General features: G+C 43.8%; 2 protein-coding genes and 1 long non-coding RNA gene across 15 annotated transcripts in view; 2 read left to right on the plus strand and 1 right to left on the minus strand.

Annotated features, from left to right (window-relative positions):
- Positions 1 to 851: 851 nt before the first annotated feature.
- On the plus strand, positions 852 to 16,715 carry RNF34 (ring finger protein 34). Its single transcript, XM_032654208.1, has 6 exons — positions 852 to 980; positions 9,646 to 9,864; positions 11,320 to 11,727; positions 13,167 to 13,271; positions 13,533 to 13,734; positions 15,762 to 16,715. Exons 1-6 carry the CDS (start codon positions 975 to 977, stop codon positions 15,950 to 15,952), a joined length of 1,131 nt encoding a protein of 376 aa, XP_032510099.1. The 5' UTR covers positions 852 to 974; the 3' UTR covers positions 15,953 to 16,715.
- The window catches only part of KDM2B (lysine demethylase 2B), a 133,314-nt gene continuing 122,854 nt past the window's right edge, over positions 11,372 to 21,831 (minus strand). For 10 of the 13 annotated variants that reach the window (XM_032654198.1, XM_032654196.1, XM_032654199.1 and 7 more), the window contains one exon: positions 20,059 to 21,376. In XM_032654198.1, coding sequence (XP_032510089.1) covers positions 21,195 to 21,376 — 182 coding nt within the window. In that variant the 3' untranslated portion in view covers positions 20,059 to 21,194. Of the gene's footprint in view, positions 11,502 to 11,745; positions 11,892 to 19,856; positions 20,022 to 20,058; positions 21,377 to 21,831 lie in introns of those variants that run through there. The other 3 variants (XR_004353129.1, XR_004353130.1, XM_032654197.1) reach the window with 3 other exon arrangements.
- On the plus strand, positions 16,940 to 20,085 carry LOC116765074. The gene is made up of 2 exons (XR_004353131.1): positions 16,940 to 19,163; positions 19,618 to 20,085. It is a non-coding gene; the product is annotated as an uncharacterized LOC116765074 (long non-coding RNA).

Below are 21,831 nucleotides of genomic sequence, written 5' to 3' on the forward strand. Positions count from 1 at the left end.
GAATAGAACTGTCAGGTCCTCATGAGACGTGAATTGACATCTTCATATCTCTTTCTCTACTTAAAGATTTATTTAAGTACTGGTTGAGTTAAGAGAGGAGAGGAAGAAGTATCGGAAAACCAACGGAGTGTCATCAGGTCAGCCTGAAGAAATCGATACTTTAATTTACAAACTAATTTTCTCTGTCCAAATAAAGTCAACTCCAAGGGCTCACCCTAATTCTCTCACCGTGCTAGGATTTGGTTATTTTGTTATGTCGCTCTAAAAGAGCAGCTGGGATTTGAGAACCGTTGGTTCTTCAAGTGTTTTCAATAAAACGTTTTTTAAAGCCGCGTCCTTGCGTGCGCAGCTGCCACTGCTTACTGGACCCTCCAGAGAGGAGACCTGAGGTCATTACCGACTGTGAGAGGCGTGAACGTCTGGGGAGAAAATCCGAGGCCCTGCTTTGACCGCTATAACAAAAAAGTTCCAACCAACCGGCGTTTTCAAATTTACCACGCCCCTTCCCGCCCTCATCTCCAGGGGAACTTGACCACCCAGCCCTAAACCCAGATCTCTGCTGCAGTTTCCTGCAGGGTACGCTGACTCCCAGTTCAGCGATCCAGCGGAGAAAACCACGGAGAAAACCGCCCGGAGACTCCCGCCACGCCCAGACCCGCCCATCTCTGCTTGGGGCGGAATGGATTCTTTCTCGGCCTTCCAGGCTGCAACGGAGGCCCCGCCCCATTCCCGCCACTTCATTGGCTTTGGTGACCGGCCCCCCGAGTGTCAGCTCCGGATTGGCCGAGTCGGCCGCCGCTCGGCGCTCTTCCCGGGGGCGCGCGGCGGGCGTGACCACGCCCCTTACGTCTGGACGCTGGGTCGCCTCGGGAGCCTCAGTATCGCCGCCCAGAAGGAAGGAAGGTGGTTGTGGTAGGTGCTGCTATGGTGCTGAATTCCTCGGCAGAGCCGACCCAGAAGCGGCGGTCGCGGCCATGAAGGTGAGGGGCCGGTGGAGCCGGGCAGTCCCTCCTCTCCTCTCCTATCCGGCCAGTGCGCCCGAAGTGCCTTCCTTACGCCTCAGCGGTTACCCTCCCGGCACCTCGGAGAGCTCCGCGGAGGGGGGTACCCCGCCGGCTTCTGGGGCCCTGACCAGCAGGGCGGATGTCGTGGGCTCCCGGACGTTTCCAACTCCCACAGCGCCTCCGTCAGCGAGCCCGAGGCCGGGGGAGAGCCCGGGCCCGCCCTGCACTCACGCCTGGTGGGCCCCTCTCCGCGCTGGGCCCTGTCCGCGTCCTCGGGGGCCGGAGGCAGACCCCCTGGTGCTCGCCTCACCCTCCGTGCCTTTGCCCACAGCGTGCCCTCTCCCGCCCCGAGTCCTTGAACTAACCCAAATGTTGGGAGCACCACGGGACTGTCGCAGGACGGAAACTGCAGGACGAAGGGAAAAGGGGTTGTGCGGGGGGTCGTGAGGCTGGGGCCCGGCTAACTGGTTAGAAATGTCTCGGGGCGGGGATCCCACCCTGAAGGATCTGTTTGCAGGCTTAACACAGGGGCCGTGACCTAGAGCTCTTAGCAAACCCGTTGTGTCTCCATCGCCGCTAGGTACGCAGCAAGTAATTTGACAGCTTGAGTCTTCACGGTGGGTGTGAGAGCGTGGGAGCATCACTGAGTGAGAAGTTTAAGCAAGAAGGGGGAGGGGGGAGGTTCTGGCCTACTTTTGGGAGCTGATTCTCTCAACTTGATCGCTGAGAGTTCTAAAGAGCTCTGGGTACAACAATCAATTCACGTATTGATTCAAACCAAGTGGGATGAGTCATAAGGTGATACTCTTTCAGACATCGTTGATTTCATTAATCTCAGTGAAGAGGTGTGATTGGCGTGGGTAAGAAAAAATAACAGAGTGAACTGCTAGCTAAACCTCTACCTTCACAAAGCCCCAGGAAGATATTTTGTTGAGCATTTCCTATGTGTTAGCTAAGAGGGATATATCATGGGTAGAAGTAATTCAAAATACAATCCCACCCTTTAGGAGTTTGCCAACCAAAAGAGAAGAGACATTCTCAAGAAACCACATCATGAGGCAGAATTTGATGTAAGGTATCAAAAAAATGCAAAACCCTCAGGAGCAAGAAAGGATTTTTTCTGGCTCTAGGAAGCAAGGAAGATTTTTGGAATAGGTAACTTCCGAACTGGGTGTTAAAGTATGAGGATATTCAAAGAGCTTATTTTTTAACTTCCCAGTTCAGCTATAAAATATTTCAACTTAGAATACCTATTAAAATATCTAAAACTAGCTTTCTTTCCTGAAAACCATCAATCATCCCGCTGTGTGTTAACATCCAAAAACAAATAAGGGATCTTTATACATAATGCCTCAAAGAATGTCAGTACCTTTATTAGTAAATATTAAATTTGTGACCTATCAAGAAACAAGGTGTAGAAGGAGAGAATTAAGGGCAAGTACAGTGTTGAAATTTTTTCAGAAGTGTTTTTGAATTTAGGTGGAGGATACTGCTTTCTGAGTTGAAATTTTAGAAACAAAGTTGGATGGGATTTGAAAATATAAAAAGGTATATTTTATGAAACAAAATGCAGACCTAAATAGACATCAGTCTGAACAAGATGACAGTTATGAAGATACTGCTTTTCATTTAAGTTTTCGTGAAAACTGGATTCACAAAATTTAGGATTGGGGCTATTTATTAACTTTGTTTCATATTGAAATTGTCTAATTTTGCGGTATCTATAGATTCTGGGCAGGGGCATTAATTCCTGATGGATGTCATGGAATTCTAACATGTGAATGTTCATCTAAGCAAGTATTAAATTAAAATTTCAGTGGAATTAAAATTAATTTAAAAGCCAAGCAATCAGATAAGTACATCTTCACACAAACCCAGGACCAGGAGCTGATTTTAGTATATGTGTAGAATGGGTATTTACTTTCTTCCTTTAATTTTTTTGTCTTTTTTTGTTATTTTTAGAAACTGTTGTTTTGAAATAGGTTTGTCTCAAAGATTCAAGTAACCATTTTACCTTAGAGTAGCATCTAATTAACTTCCTATAAGGGATTAAAAAAAATCCAAATTAGTGTCTTATGTTAATTTGATTTAATCTCCTTCCTGTTTTCCCATATTTATATTGATCTCACCCTTAATTGTACTCATCATGTTCGTTCTTCCAAGCTCAAAACAAGACATCAAGACGAAAGTAATCTGTTTAACGTAATTTCCTTTTCCTTTTTTTTTTTTTCTCTTTTCTCTGAAAGGTGGGGGAGTGGTGCTAAGGGTCAAGTATACTGTTTTGTTTTTTAATTTTATTTACTTATTTTTGGCTGCGTTGGGTCTTTGTTGCTGTGCTCAGGCTTTCTCTAGTTGCGGTGAGCAGGGGCTCTTCTTTGCTGTGGCGCGTGGGCTTCAGTAGTTGTGGCACATGGGCTCAGTAGTTGTGACTCGCAGGCTTAGTTGTTCCGCGGTATGTGGGATCTTCCCAGACCGTGGATCGAACCCGTGTCCGTTGCATTGGCAGGCGGATTCTTAACCACTGCGACACCAGGGAAGTCCCAAGTATACTGTTTTAAGAAAAGAAAACAAAACCCAAACATGAAGAAGATAACACTTATGATCTCCAGAACACGTTATTTGTAAAAATCAATCAATTTGGCCAAATGTCTTACCTAAAAATATTACATTGTAAAGATCAGCATTTGTTTTTGCATCCTGCTTAATGTCCAAATGGTATGAGAGAAAGAACTTAGGATGTAGAATTTCCTCCTTTGTGGTATACAGCCTGATATTTAATCATTAAGATCGCAGAGTTCCTGGTGTATTGTATCTCAGTTGAAGCAACAGTTTCAGTAAGAAATTCTTTCCCTTTTTAAGGAACTGTTCCTCCAGTGGCTCTAAATAGGGTAAAGATTTTTGCTTATTATCTTAATGGCTTCTTCTGGTTTGCTTTAATTTCTGTAGGGAAGTTTAACCTAATTGAAATTTAAACTGTAAAACTTACTCTCTTATATCACTGGTACTGAGATTTGAAACATCTTTTCATATTGTTTAACATAAGGACATTGAGTTTTAGCAAACTGAAGGTTTTTCAGAGTTTAAAGACAAAGCTTGTGGTGATTGAGTTCTCTGAAGAAGCTTCCACTGGTGGAAGAACTGAATCCCTGCCTGGTCCTTGTAGCTTCTTACAGCATCCAAGAAAATTAATGTTCTTGAAATTGAAACTTCTAGGTTTATCCTTAAAATAACTGTGTAAAATATTACCATATTTAATTTAGAGTTGAGGCAAGCAACTCTTAGGAGGTGGCATTATGATTACTGCTGTTTACCTAGTTTAATCAAAAGCAAATGATTTAGACTATGATCATTTAGTTTTTTGCTGTTTTCAAACCCATCAACTTCCCCACTCCCCCTTCTCTCTCTCTCTCTCTCTCTCTCCTCTCTCTCTCTCTCCCCTCTCTCTCTCTCCCCTCTCTCTCTCTTTCTCTCTCTCTCTCTCTCTCTCCCTCCCTCCCTCCCTCCTCCCCCTCCCTCCCTCCCTCCCTCCTCCCCCTCCCTCCCTCCCTCCCTCTCTGGCTGTCATTTAATCTTCATGGAAATCACTACAGCTTTTCTTGGTCTTCATTCTAGTTTGCCTGGCTACTATTACATTTGGTGGAATAATTAAAAGGGATCACATCCTGATATAGTTTAGAATAGGATTCAAAGTTTGTAGTAAACTTTTTATTAATTCTGTAAGTTGAGCATTTTGGACGTCTCCCAGCCCCAACCCCCAGATATTCTAGAAAGCACATTAGATCTCACACAGACACGCACACGCACAATCAAAGACAGCTGAACCTTGAGCCATTTGAAAACTGGCACTCTGCCAAAAAGAAGGCTGGGCTACTGCTCTTGCAAAGAAAGAGCACATTCCCTCTTGCTTTTGTTGACTGAAATGATGACTCAGAATGGGCCTGTATTGTGTGAATCTGACTGAGGAACCCAACAGAGTGCTTAAAAAATTGGTGGTCTGCTATTGTGGAAACAAGTGTCACAGCACTGGAAACTGTCAGTCCAACTCTCCTGCAAAGTGTTTACAGTTGTGGATCACAGTCCCCTCCCCTCCTCTGTACTCCTACAGAGGGGAGGGAATTTCTAATTCATTCTTTAGGAAGGAACAAGAGGAACTTTTATGTTGGTGATTTTAGCAAAGGAGCTGAACATACTTGCCTCAGTACTTTTCTGAGACCTTCTCAGATTTATCTTCCTGTGGGTAGGGAAGGGACTCTGGTCAACTAGATGGTAAGCTGCTGTTGGTCAGCTGTGCTGGTGGCTGGGTGGCATGTTATCCAGACCAGTTGGCTGCAGAGCTAAAGTCATGTTCTCCAATTGGTGTTACCAGTAAAAAAGCAAATATTTAAATTTCTGTTTGTCTTATTTCTTTACTCAGTTTTAAAATGGGAGTGAGAAAAAAATGTAGTGTTATTGGCTCCCTAAAACCTTGGTGCACTGTCTTTGAAAAAAACATGAGAACTGGCATTGGACACTAGAATAACATGAAGAGATCTAGGTGTCTGGGGCAGTCCAAACAGGAGGCTTTACAATTTAATTTCTTACTGTGGGCCATATAAGTTTTTAATATGAGATCTGGTTCTTAATTGATGCCAGGCAGGCCATGGTTCCATGGCTAATCTACTCAGGAGCAATTTTAGTCTAACAGGATGTTTAGGAAAGGGATTAGGTTTACCAAGAAAAAGTCATTTATTTTCAGTAGTCATTGATGGCTAGAAAGTCAACTAGAAACACAGCTAAATTCTCTGAACTAGGAGTTTTGTATCAGACGTAAGTAGATGGTTGCCTTATTCGGTTATTCTCTATGTTGTTTTTGATGGTCCATATTCATGGTCAAGAGGGGAAATGTAACCATCCTTCTCACCTCTTGGATTCATGTGGTTTAGTCTGTAGAGTCCTGCTGTCAACCACGGTCCCAAGTAGGGTTTAGAATTGTTAGTCACATAAGCCCAGAATCATAGCAGAGATCCAGACTTTGGCTTTATTCGTGGAAAGGTAGTAGTTCGGAAAATATGCTTCAATCTTACTATCAGAAGGTGAGCAGAGTGTGAATAAAAGAAAAATAACGGAATGCAGGCTGATTAAACTGGCGGAAGATCTTAGAGGATAGGGACGACGGAAGTAGAGAGAACATGAACTTGGGTCTCTAAAGCTTTTAAGGGGAGGGTTCAAAAAGGGGAAGCTTTTTGGTTATGACCCTACCAGGTACGGTAACTGGGCTCTAAGGAAATATAACAAAGAGAGAGTCAAGAGCTCAGAGAATAAATTCATGTTCGCCTCCCCGCCCCTTTCCCAAGAGCACACGTTCAATAAACTGTTGGGAAAACGCTCTCTTAAATTGTTCCCTAATTGCTTTTGTAGATTCTGTCACTTGAAAAATGGGACTGTTATATCAAGTATTAACAGAAATTTGGACAGATTTGAGAGGAGAAAGGTCAGGATAGGACACTTCAAGCATTATTAGGGCAAGGTAATAGTCCTTAGATAGGGATCCCTGTGCCCTGAGGGGACACGCAGAAGAAATTCAGGCAATTAGGACTTTAAGGGAAAGTACAAGAAGATGAAACATACTAACGGGAGGCAGGGAGATGGACCCTAAGTTTGGAAGATTCATCTTCTGGGTGGATTCTTCAACTTGGAGGTGAAGAAGGACAAAAATAGTTTGCCAAATGGCTTTTTGACAGACCCAGGAACAGGAATCACTGTCTTTCTCCCAGTATTGGAGAGCTCACCCAAGAAAATATGTAGAGGAATAAGTTAGGAAGTAAGAAATCGGCCAAAAAGCAAAGAGCAAGTAAAATGAAGGAGGGCACCAAATTTCAGCTTAACTTCCAGGCTGATATGTGGTAAAGGAAAGGAACTGATTGGGGACTTCCCTGGCGGTCTAGTGGTTAAGATTCTGAGCTTCCACTGCAGGAAGGTTCGATCCCTGGTCAGGGAACTAAAACATGCACGTGTGGTGCAGCCAAAAATATTAAAAAAAAAAAAAGTTTTTTTTTAAAAAGGAAAGGAACTGATTTAAGAATCAGATTAAATTGTTAAAAACTCAGCTGAGGCCTTCTGAGCTAATCCTTTCTGAAAGGATTAGGGGAAACCAGAGGGGAAAAGGAAACACTAGAGGCAAATCCCACTACTTGGGGATGGGGGTGTGAAGGGGCGGTACCTACACAGGTAGTGAGGAGCACGTGGCAGAGATGTTGGTCCTAGAACTCTAGAGGCACAGGCTTCAGAAGTAACCACAGCCCCTTCCATTTGGGAATCTGAGTGACTCTCCAGCTGAAATGATGTAGGCAGAAAGGAGAAATCCCCTAGACCGAGCAGGTGTTAACCTTTTAACCTTGACTGTACATTCACATCACATAGGGAATTTAAAAAAATTCTGAGGCCCAGGTTGTACCCCAGACCTGTTAAATCAGAATCTTGGGGCTGGGACTCAGGCACCAGTATTTTTTAAGGCTCTCCTGGTGAGTCCAACCACTGTCTTTCTTTCTTTCTTTCTTTTTTTTCCGGGTGCGTTGCGTCTCTGTTGCTGTGCGTGGGCTTTCTCTAGTTGTGGTGAGCAGGGGCTACTCTTCATTGAGGTGCACAGCCTTCTCATTGTGGTGGCTTCTCTTGTTGCAGAGCACGGGCTGTAGGTGCACAGGCTTCAGTAGTTGTGGCTCGCGGGCTCTAGAGTGCAGGCTCAGTAGTTGTGGCGCACGGGCTTAGTTGCTCCGCAGCATGTGAGATCTTCCCGGACCAGGGCTCGAACCCGTGTCCCCTGCATTGGCAGGCAGATTCTTTTTTTTCTTTTTCTATTTATTTATTTATGGCTGCGTTGGGTCTTCATTTCTGTGCGCGGGCTCTCTCTAGTTGCGGCGAGCGGGGGCTACTCTGTTGCGGTGCGTGGGCTTCTCATTGCCATGGCTTCTCTTGTTGTGGAGCATGGGCTCTAGGCGCGCGGGCTTCAGTAGTTGTGGTGCGCCAGCTCTAGAGCGCAGGCTCAGTAGTTGTGGCGCACGGGCTCTAGAGCGCAGGCTCAGTAGTTGTGGCACACAGGCTTAGTTGCTCCGCGGAATGTGGGATCTTCCTGAACCACGGCTCGAACCCATGTCCCCTGCATTGGCAGGCGGATTCTTAGGCACTGCGACGCCAGGGAAGTCCCATTATTACTATTTTTTGATGTGGACCACCTCCAAAGTCTTTACTGAATTTGCTACTACATTGCCCCTGCTTCATGCCTTGGTCCCTTGGCCACAAAGCATGTGGGATCCCAGTTCCCCAGCCATGAATCTAACCTGCACCCCCCACACTGGAAGGCGAAGTCTCAACCACTGGACCGCCAGGGAAGTCCCTCCAAATAGCCTTTTAAGGTTGTTTAAAAAAAATTTTTTTTAAGAGCTCATTGGACAAGCAGTAAATGTTTGACAGAATTAGATAATAAAATAAATGGAACAGTGCCTTTGTTATGCCCTTTTAACTAATAAGACCTCACCTACCTGGACTTCCATTACTTATCACATTACCTAGAGTCTAGAATATGCATAAGTAGTAGGACAAGGGGCAAAAGCTCATTGGTTCCAAACAGTGTAGCTTTATATTTTAAGCATGGGAAAATGCCTTGAGCCCTCACTGAAAATGTATTTTTATATACACTTCTAACAAGCTTGGTTATCAGGTTTCTGAATGCAGTAAAAAAGGAGAGACAGGTTGCTAGAGGTTGATATAGTGATAGCAGTGGTGATTCACAGAAAGGGAAGAGATGAGAGGAAAAAACATAAAAGGCAGCATATTAGTTTCAAGCCACTTAGTGGAGTGGCAAATAGCCCTTACACCTCAAAACGTCATTATGATTATCAAGTCATCAGAAATTGTGTTCAGTATTCTCAGTTTGCTTTTTTAAAATATTTTCCTTAATGTTAAATTAATATATTCCTTGTAAAGGTTTGGAAAGCAGGGGAAAACAAATTATACGAGATATACATGAAAACCTAGAGAGCACTTCAGTTGGCATTTTGATGTTTTCCTAGTCATTTTTAAAAAATCAAAAGTTTTCACATGCCATAGTTTATTATGCCCAGATACAAATGAGAGGACAGAAGTTTAATGAAATTAAGTAATTAGAATTTATATTCTTTCTGCTAAATGATAGCTGGGAAAATCTGCCTCAGCCTATAGAACGGTGCTGTAGTCACCAGTCTAAGGTTGCCAGATAGAATACAAGACACTCAGTTAAATTTGAATTTCAGATAAACAGTGAACAGCTTTTTTTGGTGTAAGCATATCCCAAATATTGCACAGCACTTACTTCCATCTAGTCATTTTTCTTCTGTGTGCATGCACGTGTATCTCTAAGCATATGTTTTTTGTTGTTTTACAAAATTGGGTTCATATTGTATCTTCTCCTTTGTTAACAATATATCATGAGTATCCCCAAAGCCAAATATTCTTTGTAAATACCAGAATATTATCCACTTCCCAATAGCTTAAAATTTTGATGCTTAAAAGAATAATTTCGAAATTATTTAGGGCAAACGTGCCTCTCCAGAATGGCATTCCCCGAGAATCCCAGAGAGCCCAGGTTCCAATCAGCTTTAAACTGGTGCCTATTTTCGTTCCTTTCCAGGCGGGTGCCACATCTATGTGGGCTTCGTGCTGTGGGCTGCTGAATGAAGTCATGGGGACTGGAGCTGTCAGGGGCCAACAGTCAGGATTTGCAGGAGGCACTGGTCCATTCAGATTTACACCGAGCTCTGATTTTACCACTTACCCACCAGCACCTACAGAAGGGCCTAATATAGTTTGCAAAGCCTGTGGACTTTCATTTTCAGTCTTTAGAAAGAAGGTGAGTTGGATGAAATGTTACACACAAAAAAACACATGTATCAGAATTCTTGATTGTATGTTATTTTGAATACTAATGAATATTCATTTCTTCTTATACAAATATCAAGAAGTCCTAATAACCATTTCCCATTTAGAAAAGTACTGAGTTGCAGAGACTGTATCACTGTTCAGGTTTTCTGACTAGACATTGTTACTTCTCATGTTGCTCAGCCATTCTTTCTCCTGGACTCTGACCTGTTCATACACTTTGATTCTTATGTTCTGAAGCAAGAGATTTAATTAGTCTGCAATTTTGTTCAGAGAAGATTTACTATAACTTTGATCTCAAGTTTCAAAAAATGTATCCCCACCTACATTAACTCAAGTGAAGAAATGAGTATATTAACATTAGCTACTGTTTAAAGATTCAACATGCAAAATAACAGCTAAAACCGTTGTTTTCTTTAGGACAGAAAGTTATTCTTTCTGAGAACCATCATATTGCTGGGCCATCTCCCAGGCTTGTCAGTCCAGTCCTTTGAAATACTTAACAAGGTGTTAGCTTGTGGGAACAATGCCCCAAGCAGAAATGACCACATCTTCATGTCTTCTTTTAAGTTTTGCTTGTGGAATGGCTTTGATTGTGATTAAGGCTCTAGGGTACAGATTACTGTTTAAGTGGGGTCCTCTGTTTGCTTGGATTGACCTTGAGAGATCAGTTGCCTTTCTCTTTCCCTCTCTGTGTTAGGCTTTTCCCCCTTCTCTCCCTTTTTTTTTTTAAAATTTTTGGTGGCATTGGGTCTTCATTGCTGCGCGTGGGCTTTCTCTACTTGTGGCAAGTGGGGGCCGCTCTGTTGCGGTGCGCTTGCAGAGCACAGGTTCTAGGTGTGCAGGCTTCAGTAGTTGTGGCGCATGGGTTCAGTAGCTGTGGCTCGTGGGCTCTAGAGCGCAGGCTCAGTAGTTGTGGCACACGGGCTTAGTTGCTTCATGTCATGTGGGATCCTCCCGGACCAGGGCTCGAACCCATGTCCCCTGCACTGGCAGGCCGATTCTAAACCACTGCGCCACCAGGGAAGCCTGCAGTCCCCCTTCTCTTTAAATGGGGAAATTTTCACATAGGCAAAGAGCAGGAAGAGAGTTTGTGGTCATGCTTTCTGCTCCATGTGGTTCAAGTCAGCTCTGTTTTGCTAATTACGTTTGCCCGAAGGGGTGGAAAGGTTTTAATTCATTAACACAAGAGTATGTTTTTCTTAAAGGTCTGTATTTGAACTTCTGTGAATCTAAACTGCCTCAGCAGTGACTGTTTTGATTTTCACCACTTTTAGAACACGAAAACGCCCGTGGGTCTGGTGCCATGGGGGACTTCATAAGAACTAAAATTTAATTTTAATAGAAGGCAAAAGGAAAACTAGTCCTTTCACAATGGCTTGTATCTGGCTCTCATTAAATGCTTCTTTCCTATCTGTTTCTTCAGCATGTATGTTGTGACTGCAAGAAAGACTTTTGCTCCGTTTGTTCGATCTTACAAGAAAATCTCCGTAGATGTTCCACTTGTCACTTATTACAAGAGACAGCCTTTCAGCGCCCTCAGTTAATGAGACTGAAAGTGAAGGATCTACGGCAGTATCTCATTCTTAGAAACATACCGATCGATACCTGTCGAGAGAAAGAAGACTTGGTAGATCTGGTACTGTGTCACCGTGGGCTGGGCTCTGAGGACAACCTGGACACAAGCAGTCTGAATTCCTCAAGGTCCCAGACTTCTAGCTTTTTTACACATTCATTTTTTTCAAACTATACGGCCCCATCTGCTACCATGTCTTCCTTTCAGGGAGAGCTTATGGGTGGAGACCGGACCTTAGGATCTGGAGTACTGGCACAGGTACGAGGGTGTAATTACCCTGAGGGCCTGGCATGTCGTCTGCTTTTGGCCAATATGGAGGGGGCTTTAGGGCTGAAGACTCCTTGCTGAGCCGGGGTTCCACGTGCTGCTGAACTCTGCACTTGCAGGCTCTCCTGATGTGAGGCTCCAAGCTCAGATGCTACCTGAAGGGCCCAAAAAGAGCTCATCGGTCTCTTGACCTTAGTTACCTCAGTTTCCCTATCTTATATAGTTAAATACTAGCTGTCGAAATAATGACTGTCACATGTAGCATATAAACATTTGCAGGACTATTTGTGTGTCAGTGACCATGGAAACTATAAGTTAACCTAATGCCCAGTTGCCTTGCTACCGTAAAATTGTTCTAATTTAGATATTGGGAAACAGCCATCTGAATTAGTGACAGGATATGGTTATTTACTCATTTCAAAGAAACGCCAGTGCAGAATGTTGTCCCAGTGAGGTCCTTGGGCATACTAACTGAATAACATGCGAAGTCTTGTAATTAATACTCAATTTGTATATATGAATGATTCTAAAATGCTGAAAGAATTGTTTTGAACATTCATTTCCACATTTAATTTTCTCCTCTGAGGAAAGAGGTTAGAAGCAGAGGGAAATGTGGTCTAGTTGCTTTCTAAAGAGTCATCAATTAGATAAGCCCAAGCTAGGAGTTTTATTATTTTCCCAAATGGCAGCTGGCATAATTATGATGCAAAGGTAAGACACATCTGACTTTTGTGTCACTTTTGGGTATATGACACCACTTGGGAGATGTGGGTCTTTGGATGATACAATATAGTGTTTGTGAACTGGTGGGGTAGAATACTTGAAATTGGGCATTGTCCTAGGCTTTCTGTTCTCCTTAAAGAAAAGAGTGTCTGATTGTTAAGGAATTTCTGAAAACTAGAAATAGCATCAACCATCAGTGAATTTGTTTAGAAAGCATTGTTTGGAATTAGAATGTCTAAGCATGAGGTAGTAGGATTGAGATCTTTGAAATCAAATACCCTTGACCCTAGGGCTGATCTTAGAGCTTTAGTTTCTACCTGTATCTTAGAGGCTCCAGTTAAACCAGTCAGCCCCAGGTCCTTTGCTAAGGACACAGTGCAATTCCATACGCTTTTGGCTTTGACATTCTGTGATGGGACCTTCTTAACTTCTGGGGAGTTAACACTATGGTTAGATTTTAAAAATTCACACACACATAGGAATTTGACTTTTGAGATAACTATGGAAGATAAATTGTTTATCGAATCATGTGGCGCCCAACTCTTTGGGAGGGGCAGCAGCACTCAGGATCCTAGGAAGGTGTGGAGTATGCCAGGTATTAGAGTCATTCTTGGGGAGGATCTATTGGAAGGGTTTTCTCCAGTGATAAATATGGGTTGGTACCATTAGGAAAATGATTCCTGACCTAATATGTATCATGTGTGTAGGTGCGAAGTGAAATAGCCTCAGCAAACACAGAAGATGATGAAGAAGATGACGACGATGACGAGGATGACGAGGATGACGAGGATGAAGAAAACTTGGAGGAGCGGGTGAGACTGCCTACAAAATTTGGTTTCCCTGACATGTCACCTTGGTAGGCAGGGAAAATGCCCACGTGGACTGTCGCTAGATTAGCACAGGATGTTTCTTTTGGTTTGAATGCAGCACAATACATTAAAACACTTCAAGAACTGGTGAGAAGTCTGGGGAGAATCTCCAGGGCCAATGATGACTGTAGGGTGAAGGCAGCATGCTGTTTTCCTTGCTGGATTTGCAGGAACAGAGGTAATGGACACACTCTGTGATTTCAGACATCTGGCCTCGCTAAGAAGAGAGTGAGAGCTTCTCTGTCTGACCTGTCAAGCCTTGAAGACGTGGAAGGGATGAGCGTGCGCCAGCTCAAGGAAATCCTGGCTCGGAATTTTGTCAACTATTCTGGCTGTTGTGAAAAATGGGAGCTAGTAGAGAAAGTAAACCGGTTATACAAAGAGAATGAAGAAAATCAAAAGTCATGTAGGTTTATTTTTCCTTTGTTTCCCTGTAGTAGCTTTCTTTAGGCCTTTAAAAACTGGCCTGTTTCTGTCAGTTAAGTCCACTTTATTTTTGAGAAACCTATATATCCTTTTATTGAGTGTGAATTAGTTATATAAACCTGTTTCTAGATCTGTTAAGCAGTAAGTTCATTATGTGATGTTGGCTTTGAGATCACCATTGCCAATGAGTTAGATAATCTTTTGTTCAGTCTGGTTTTTCTGGTCATAATTTGTTAGAACTCTAATGAAATTCCTTGTATCTAAGACAGGCTTGTTTTCTCACTAACCTGTCTGGCAGGCCAGTACTTAGGATTTAAAAGCTACAATTGAGATAATCAAACAGTGGGGGGAAAAAATTCCCTAGAGCCAGGATGTTAAGTAGTTCTTAACATCAAGTATCAGTAGGTTTCTTTGTAAGTCACGAAAAGCTAAGGTTAAGAACTTCTGAACTATTTATTGATGGAGCATGGAGCAGAAATCTTCAGCTGGTAACAGGGCCAAGCCACAGAGCATTTATAGGCAAGAAAAAAGAATTCAGTGGTGTGTTCAGACTGACAAATATTATGTTCTTATCTAGAAAACAGTCCTCCCATCATTAACGTGTGTCATCTTGAGTTTTTTTCTTTAAAACCTGGTTATAATACAGTATTTGTTGATAAACAGGTTTATGCCCAGAATATGCAGATAGTATTTTGGCACACCTATTTTCTTTTTTTTTTCAATATATTTATTTATTTTTGGCCGCGTTGGGTCTTTGTTGCTGTGCACGGGCTTTCTCTAGTTGTGGAGAGCGGGGGCTACTCTTCGTTGCGGTGTGCGGGCTTCTCACCGTGGTGGCTTCTCTTGTTGTGGAGCACGGGCTGTAGGTACGTGGGCTTCAGTAGTTGTGGCTCGTGGGCTCTAGAGCACAGGCTCAGTAGTTGTGGCACATGGGCTTAGTTGCTCCGAGGCATGTGGGATCTTCCTGGACCAGGGCTCAAACCCGTGTCCCCTGCATTGGCAGGCGGATTCTTAACCACTGTGCCACCAGGGAAGTCCCACACCTACTTCAAAGATGATGCAACAGTTAGCAGATACAGGCATCTTAATCATTGGAGCCTACAGAGGCTCATCTGTTATCTTATTCATGGATCCTTTCTCCCCACTTTCCAGTAATGGTATGGACCATGAACTAGGACCCCAGATGACAAGATTCTCTTGACACAACAGTGTTTATTTCCTTAAATTCAGGGACTATTCGCTTTTCAAGCTTGAATTCCTGTTTGGTTCTTTCTAACCTTCTTCATGATTCCCATTAACCCCTTCTGTGACCTATACAAAGGGAAGCCTCACTGTCCATAGCTCTATGGCCAAATCTCAGGCTGCAATGAACTTTGTAAACTCATTCTGAACCTTTCTTATTCAGAACCAGAATGTCCCATGCCTTTTGAGTTAAACAGACTCCCAGCAGTACCATCGTAGCCAGAAACACAGATGAATTTTGAGATGCTTCCAAGGCTCAGGGGGTGCCGTCCCTCGACTACAGGCCACTTGATGTATGACTCTATAGCTTTCCCGTCGGTGTAGAAATAAAGCTCCTCCTCCTACTAGGAAGAGGCTCTGGAGCCTGTGGCTTTCCCAAGGCCACACAGTTGGGCTGGAAATTCGAATCGTGTTCTGACTCTGAGGCCCGTGTGTAGGACAGCCTATGGCTTCTTCATTTTTATTTATAGAAGCAAGCTATCACAAAACCTTGTATTATATACAGATGTAAAATAGAATTAAATAGGGGTGGGGGTGGGAAGAAAAGAATAAATAGCTAACATGTGTTAGGCACTTCATCCCTGGTCCTAAGCTAAGTAAGTATTTCTCACTTATTCTTCACAAAACCCTATGAGGTGTAATTACTGCCATTTCTAGTGGAAGGAACCGATGTGCCAAGAAGCAGGGACTATTTCTCTTACAGTGGGGTCACTCTGGGTCACTCAGAGGCCGTGCCCGCAGCCTCAGCTCTCTGTTGCCTTTCAGATGGCGAGCGGCTGCAACTGCAGGACGAGGAGGACGACAGCCTGTGCCGGATCTGCATGGACGCCATCATCGACTGCGTCCTGCTCGAGTGCGGGCACATGGTCACCTGCACCAAGTGCGGCAAGCGCATGAGCGAGTGTCCCATCTGCCGGCAGTACGTGGTGCGCGCCGTGCACGTGTTCAAGTCCTGAAGCCGAGGACCCCCCCAGGCTCGATCCCAGACGTTTCAGTGCACAGAAGGGACTGGAAACTTCCTGTTCAAAATCTGAAGCTATTTTTAAAAATTATTTTCACGACTAACCAGGGACAGGAAAGATTCATCCTAAGTTGCAGCAACGCTGGTCCATGCTGTGTGCCTGTCAGCTGGAGGACTGGCTCAGCTTCCCAGTTTCTGCTGGGCTTCTTCACACATCTCTGATTACTAATCGCCGGAGTCAGACTGCTTATGGCATCAGCTACTGTTCTCTTTGGAGGACATTTATCTTGTTCTCTTATTTCTCCTTCATCCTATTTTTAACTTAAACTACTCAGATGTTTGAAACTTCTGCTCTCTTTGGATGAGGTCACTGTCTGCAAATGGCCGACATGGTACACGCTGAACAGGGGCACCTTTGAATGTTCATTTTATTAGTCATGTATATTTAAAATGCTACTATTTGATGAATGTAATTTTCCACATTGTTGCTATTTCTGCATTTAAACGTAATTGGGAACAACTGACATTCTATAGTCAACTGCCAGGACCTGAGACTAAACATGTCCATTTTTGTTCAGGTACAGCTTTTTATAGCGAGGGCTGCATCTAGCTTCCTTCATTAGAGAAGTGTGTGTGTTAAATTCTTTATTAACGTGTAATCAGTTTACACTGTTTTATACATTGAAAGTGTATTTTCAGTGCTACCCACTAGCTAGTTTGAACTTTAGGAATAAAATTAGGTTTTAAAAAATGCTTTTGGGGCTTCCCTGGTGGCGCTGTGGTTGAGAGTCCGCCTGCCGATGCAGGGGACACAGGTTCATGCCCCGGTCTGGGAAGATCCCACATGCCGTGGAGCGGCTGGGCCCGTGAGCCATGGCCGCTGAGCCTGCGTGTCCGGAGCCAGTGCTCCGCAACGGGAGAGGCCACAACTGTGAGAGGCCCGCATACCGCAAAAAAAAAAAAAAAAAAAAAAATGCTTTTGTTTACATTTGTCCTGGCCAGTTCCTAATTCACTTCGGTGCAGCATGAATGGGTGTCCAGGCCTGGTCTAGTACATTCGTCATGAGAGAAAGGAGCACCTTCAAAGATGCTGTACCTGTCTACCTTGGCTGCTAATTTACCAGTAAATTTAACTACATATTTGCCACATACTGTGACCAGGTATTGTGCCAGGTGCTTTATGGTTACCTCCAGCATTCTGAAATAGATATTGCCTCACATCACAGATGGGGAACTTGATCTCTGAGAAGTTAAAGAACTTGTCGAAAATCTCACAGTTAAAAAGTCACCATAGGGAATTCCCTGGCGGTCCAGTGGTTAGGACTCTGCGCTCTCACTGCTGAGGGCACTGGTTCAATCCCTGGTCAGGGAACTAAGATCCCATAAGCCATGTGGGGCAGCCAAAAAAAAAAAAGTCACCACATCAGAATTTGAACCTAGCTCTGATGACAGTGTTTTTTTCTTACCTGTTCTAATACCACAGCTGAGAAACCTGAGACATTAGCTTATGCTAAAAGGTTCTTGGGACATTAATGATCTGAAATCTCTTTTCTTTTAGGTCCAGCTCTAATCAGGGTGGTTTTTTGGTTTAGTTGAGACCAACTGTGGACTCATTCCCATGGCTTGTGGGCAGGTATGTTTTTAGGAAACTACATAACTTCTTGGCTGAGTCCTATGGGTTTTTTATCTTTTGACTCTGCAGTGTGTAACACATGCCTTCAGGTGCTCAGGATCCAGAAGTCAATCAACAAGACCTGAAACTTAAGCAAAGGAGGTAAACAGTCTTGCCCCTCTGTGCTTAAGGCAGAAAGTTTGGCTAGCTGTGAAAAAAAAGTTGCCTTTCTACGTTTTCTGGTTTTGAGTGTCAGAGCATGTAAATCAAAGCCTCGTGGATATTCTGAATACCCTTCTCCTGTGCTTGCCTGAAGAGCCCAGGGTGGGTATTAGCTACAATTCAGATGGACAGTAAAAGCTCAGCCCCTGCTAAAGCCTTAGGAGCACTTAGTATGTACTTCTCCTGAGACGGTGAACTCCAGAAGTTCAACTTTCCCCACAAATCCCTAATTTGGTGGAGAGAAGTCTTCAAATCCAGGCCAGTGGGTGATGGTAAACACACTGAAATAGAAGCTGAGCAGCAGGTGTTGGGGTATCTTAAATTAGAAAATTGAGATTTATTTGCTCATAGTCTCAGAACAGCTTGTTTACTGTTTCTTTTTGGACTTATAGTTTCAAGTGCTTGTTTTAGCAATGAACAAAAACTCTCAACGGTGGATCTTCTTAAGTAGCATTTTGAAATAACCTTGGCTCAGTGAGAAGCCAACAAATTTTTAGCCTAATAGGCTCGACACTTGGAATAACTGAATTGCAAAGGACTAACTTATCTGGCAGAGGGCAAACATTCCTCCCTGGAATCTGCATTTTCTAGCTGCATGCCATGCATCTTTAATTTTTTGAATAGGTCATCTATCATATGGATAAAATTCTGGAAGTTCACAATGGAATGCAATGACGTCTCTTTGTCCTTGTCCTGACAGGATGGAAGGATGTCATTCCATGTTTTGGATGGGCCGTGGTGCCTGCCTTTGTAAAGGCCAGGATGCCTAGAGGAAGGAGGATTATGGCCTCTCCTCTTTCCTGGGTTAAGAAGTTATGATCCTCTTACAAGAAGTGGTCCCTCTGGTTTATGGTCCTTCCATTACTTCATCAGATAGTGTATGGGCTCAGAGCAGCTGTTTGCAGGCACCTAGCTTGGCCTGGCCTCATCTAAAGCTCATTTTTGAAGGAATGAGTCTGTTCGAGACTGTACTGGGGTATAATCTTAACTGGATTGTTCAGTACACTTGGGGGAAGGTCATCTGTGACCAGTGCACTGCCTTGGCCGTCTCAAGCCTAGAGAGATGCTGTCCTTACTCTGTGGTGTGTCCTTATGGAAACTCCGGCTGCTCGGCCCTGGCAGCCCTTCGTTCACCTCCTCTCTTGGCTGACCTGTGTGCTCCTGGAAACATTACAGGGGAAGGAGGGCCCTCTAATGCCGAGATTCCACTTGAAAACCACCGTCCTCCTTCAACGGTTCCCAAGGGAGAAGATGCCTTTATTGGACATGAGGGTGACTCTTACTCGGAGGCTCACAGCACTCAGGCCGCCAAGAAGACTGCAACTTGACCTCTTGTGTGGGTGCTCCACGATGAACGATCAGGCTTGCAAAGGTAAGCCACGTTTTTATAAATAAACCACAGTGTTAAACTAATCTTAACCTCTGTTAAAGTTTAGTTTTAACTCTGCATCTCCTGAGTCAAATTCTGAGGTGCAACAGCTTCAGATGTCTCCAATTTGAGTCAGAAAGTATCTCTGGATTTAAATTAATAGGCGGCGGCACAAACTAGATGAGATGTAAAACCATTTCGCCGTGGCAAAAAAAAAAAAAGGATGGGGGGCAGGGGCAGTAAGAAACTACCACAGCAGGAAAGGCTAGTCCCATGAGTCCCAAGTCTGATGTTGCTGTTGATGACTGAGGAAGGAAGCTGGGTTATCTTCATTTTCAGATGACTAGAGCAGTTGTTCCAGTATAAAAATCCTGTGATCTCAAGTCTACTTCTCACTGGTTTCTATGTCTGCCACCTGGGGAAGTTATCGCCTAACCAGGTGCCTCCACCACCCCAGCCCCAGGTTACCAGTGCAGGATGTGGCCTCCTTGAGTTGTGTCCAGTGGAAGCTGAGGAAATGAACCCCTGTCCCCCTTTGGCAGTGGAAATGCTAAGTGGCTGTGGAAGTTATTTTATACGGGTGTGGTCAGCAGCACCCAAACAGGTAAGCCACCCTGCCCCTTAAGGCAGTTCGTACCTAACTCTTACACATGGACACTGGTGTAGCACAGTTCTTTCCCGTTACCTTTATTAGCTACAAACAGCAAGATCTCTTTCTGAAGACGGAAAAAACACGTACCAAGGGGCTGCCGCATTTCTCAGATGAGTAAGAAATTATACCTTGTTTGGCTTCAAAACAGTATATACACTGGCGTTGAGACTACTGCCTCTGGACTTCCTAGTCAAATTTCTAGTCCACCCCTAGAACAGAAACAGAAACCCTCCAAGTCCAAGAGTGTTTTTTTTTTTTGTACAATTGTTTATACAAATTCAACAAAGGTAAAACCGCGTCAGGGAAGGTCTAGGAAAACACCACCTTACAACAATGGCACTTATGAATGCATAACTTTACAACTAGGAACAGCCATGTTATAAACCTTAAACGAGAACTCAACTCACACTTCAAAGGAGAGAAAAAAGGAAAAGAAAGGCTATGTTGGAGCATTTATTCAACTTCTTGACTCACTGTATAAATTAGATCTATGTAGAGTACAAGAGCTCATATGCGGGAGCAAACCCCTCCTGAGTTCAAAGGCTGAAGTCTGAATTTTAAAATTTTGAGAAAAAGGTGAATTCTATACAGAGGAAATTTAGCAAAGTGTCTCACTTTGACTATAATTTACACATATCCACAACATGCTTATGTAACTTCTTGACATACAAAGCAGGCTCTCAACTTCCAGTTAGACATGCTTTTAACTGGAAGGTCTTAGCCTGTTTTGCCAGATCTGGGCACGTGTGTAGATGGAGTCGTATGACGTACAGGTTAAGTTCTCTCCTACCTGAAGGAAACCAGGAAAGTTGGCAATCTCAAAACAATAAAAACACTGGTATGCATTCAAACCTTGCATAAATAACTTCTGAACAATTTGTACAAAAATAGTTCTGCATAATGTAAGATGTAACAAAACCAAACAAACAAACATGTCAAGACGGCAGCTGTGGTGTGTGGTCCATTTTATGTTGACACCAAAAACCCCAAAGTTGCCAGGAATAAGGTGTCCAAGACAAAAAACACCACCACCAAAAAAAAAAATTCCTAAGCTCATGCTTCCAGTAAGAGAATTTATCCCAAGTCCATCCTCCTCTCCGACAGGAATGTCTTCTTGGTAAAGGCTGCCTTAGAAATGGTCCAGAAAGCAGTGCAGTTTTGATTCAGAAAGACCAAAGGAAAGCGCCTGACTCACTCAACCCCAAAACGGTGGCGGACTGGCTTCTCCCTCAGCGAGACTTGCAAAATGGAATCGTTCTGTGGTCTGTTGTTCCAAGTTCCAAATTGAAAATAAAAGCCCTAGTTTTTGTAAAGTCTTTTTCCCTCCCCTGCCGCGCGTCCCCTCCCCTCACCCACCCCATATTTACATACTTGTCCATGGACTAACTCAGTTTTTGCAGGAGTTTTTCTTCCACTTGCCCGAACTGGACACTAACAGACATTTCGGCTATGAACTGCTCACAGCCTTCCTTGGTAACTTGCTTGCAGTACCTCAGGTCAATATGACAGATATTCCCACACCGTTTGAAGAAGGACAGGCACTGGTCAGTGACCTTATTGCAGTCTGCAGGGAAGAGGACACACGGTGAGGTGGAGGAAGCGTGCAGCTGAGGGCCCTCCCCAACCCCCAGGCACTCAGCACCAGAGCAGCAACTGCCCTTGCTGGAAAGCTCTCTTCAAATGCAGAATGGTTTCATCTACCACTTACAGAAGTTTCATATATGCTTGAAAAGCATCCACACATTCCAAGTGAAACTGCTTAGACTCTTACCCCATGGCTGCCCCTTATATGTATATATTCTCACATCAGTACATCCTGTCTATGTTGTTTTATAAAGATAGGATCACACAATACATGAAAATAGCTTGCTTTTCACTTCTACTCTACTGCTGAGAAACACCTCTCTGCAGGTTCTTGTGCGCGGTCTGCCTATTCCCAGGGGAGAAGTGCTGGGGGAGTGAGGACACCTGTAAGGTCATCCTGGGGTCCTCCCACTCCCCTGGGCATCAGCCCTTTAG

Source organism: Phocoena sinus, chromosome 14 (assembly GCF_008692025.1).
Source record: "Phocoena sinus isolate mPhoSin1 chromosome 14, mPhoSin1.pri, whole genome shotgun sequence".
Taxonomy (NCBI): domain Eukaryota; kingdom Metazoa; phylum Chordata; class Mammalia; order Artiodactyla; family Phocoenidae; genus Phocoena; species Phocoena sinus.

What these genes read in the sequence shown, in the direction of transcription:
- RNF34 (XM_032654208.1), top strand. An exon ending in TTTCAGTCTTTAGAAAGAAG is followed by an intron (nt 9,865 to 11,319) that starts GTGAGTTGGATG and finishes CTGTTTCTTCAG; the next exon opens with CATGTATGTTGTGACTGCAA. An exon ending in AAGAAAACTTGGAGGAGCGG is followed by an intron (nt 13,272 to 13,532) that starts GTGAGACTGCCT and finishes CTGTGATTTCAG; the next exon opens with ACATCTGGCCTCGCTAAGAA.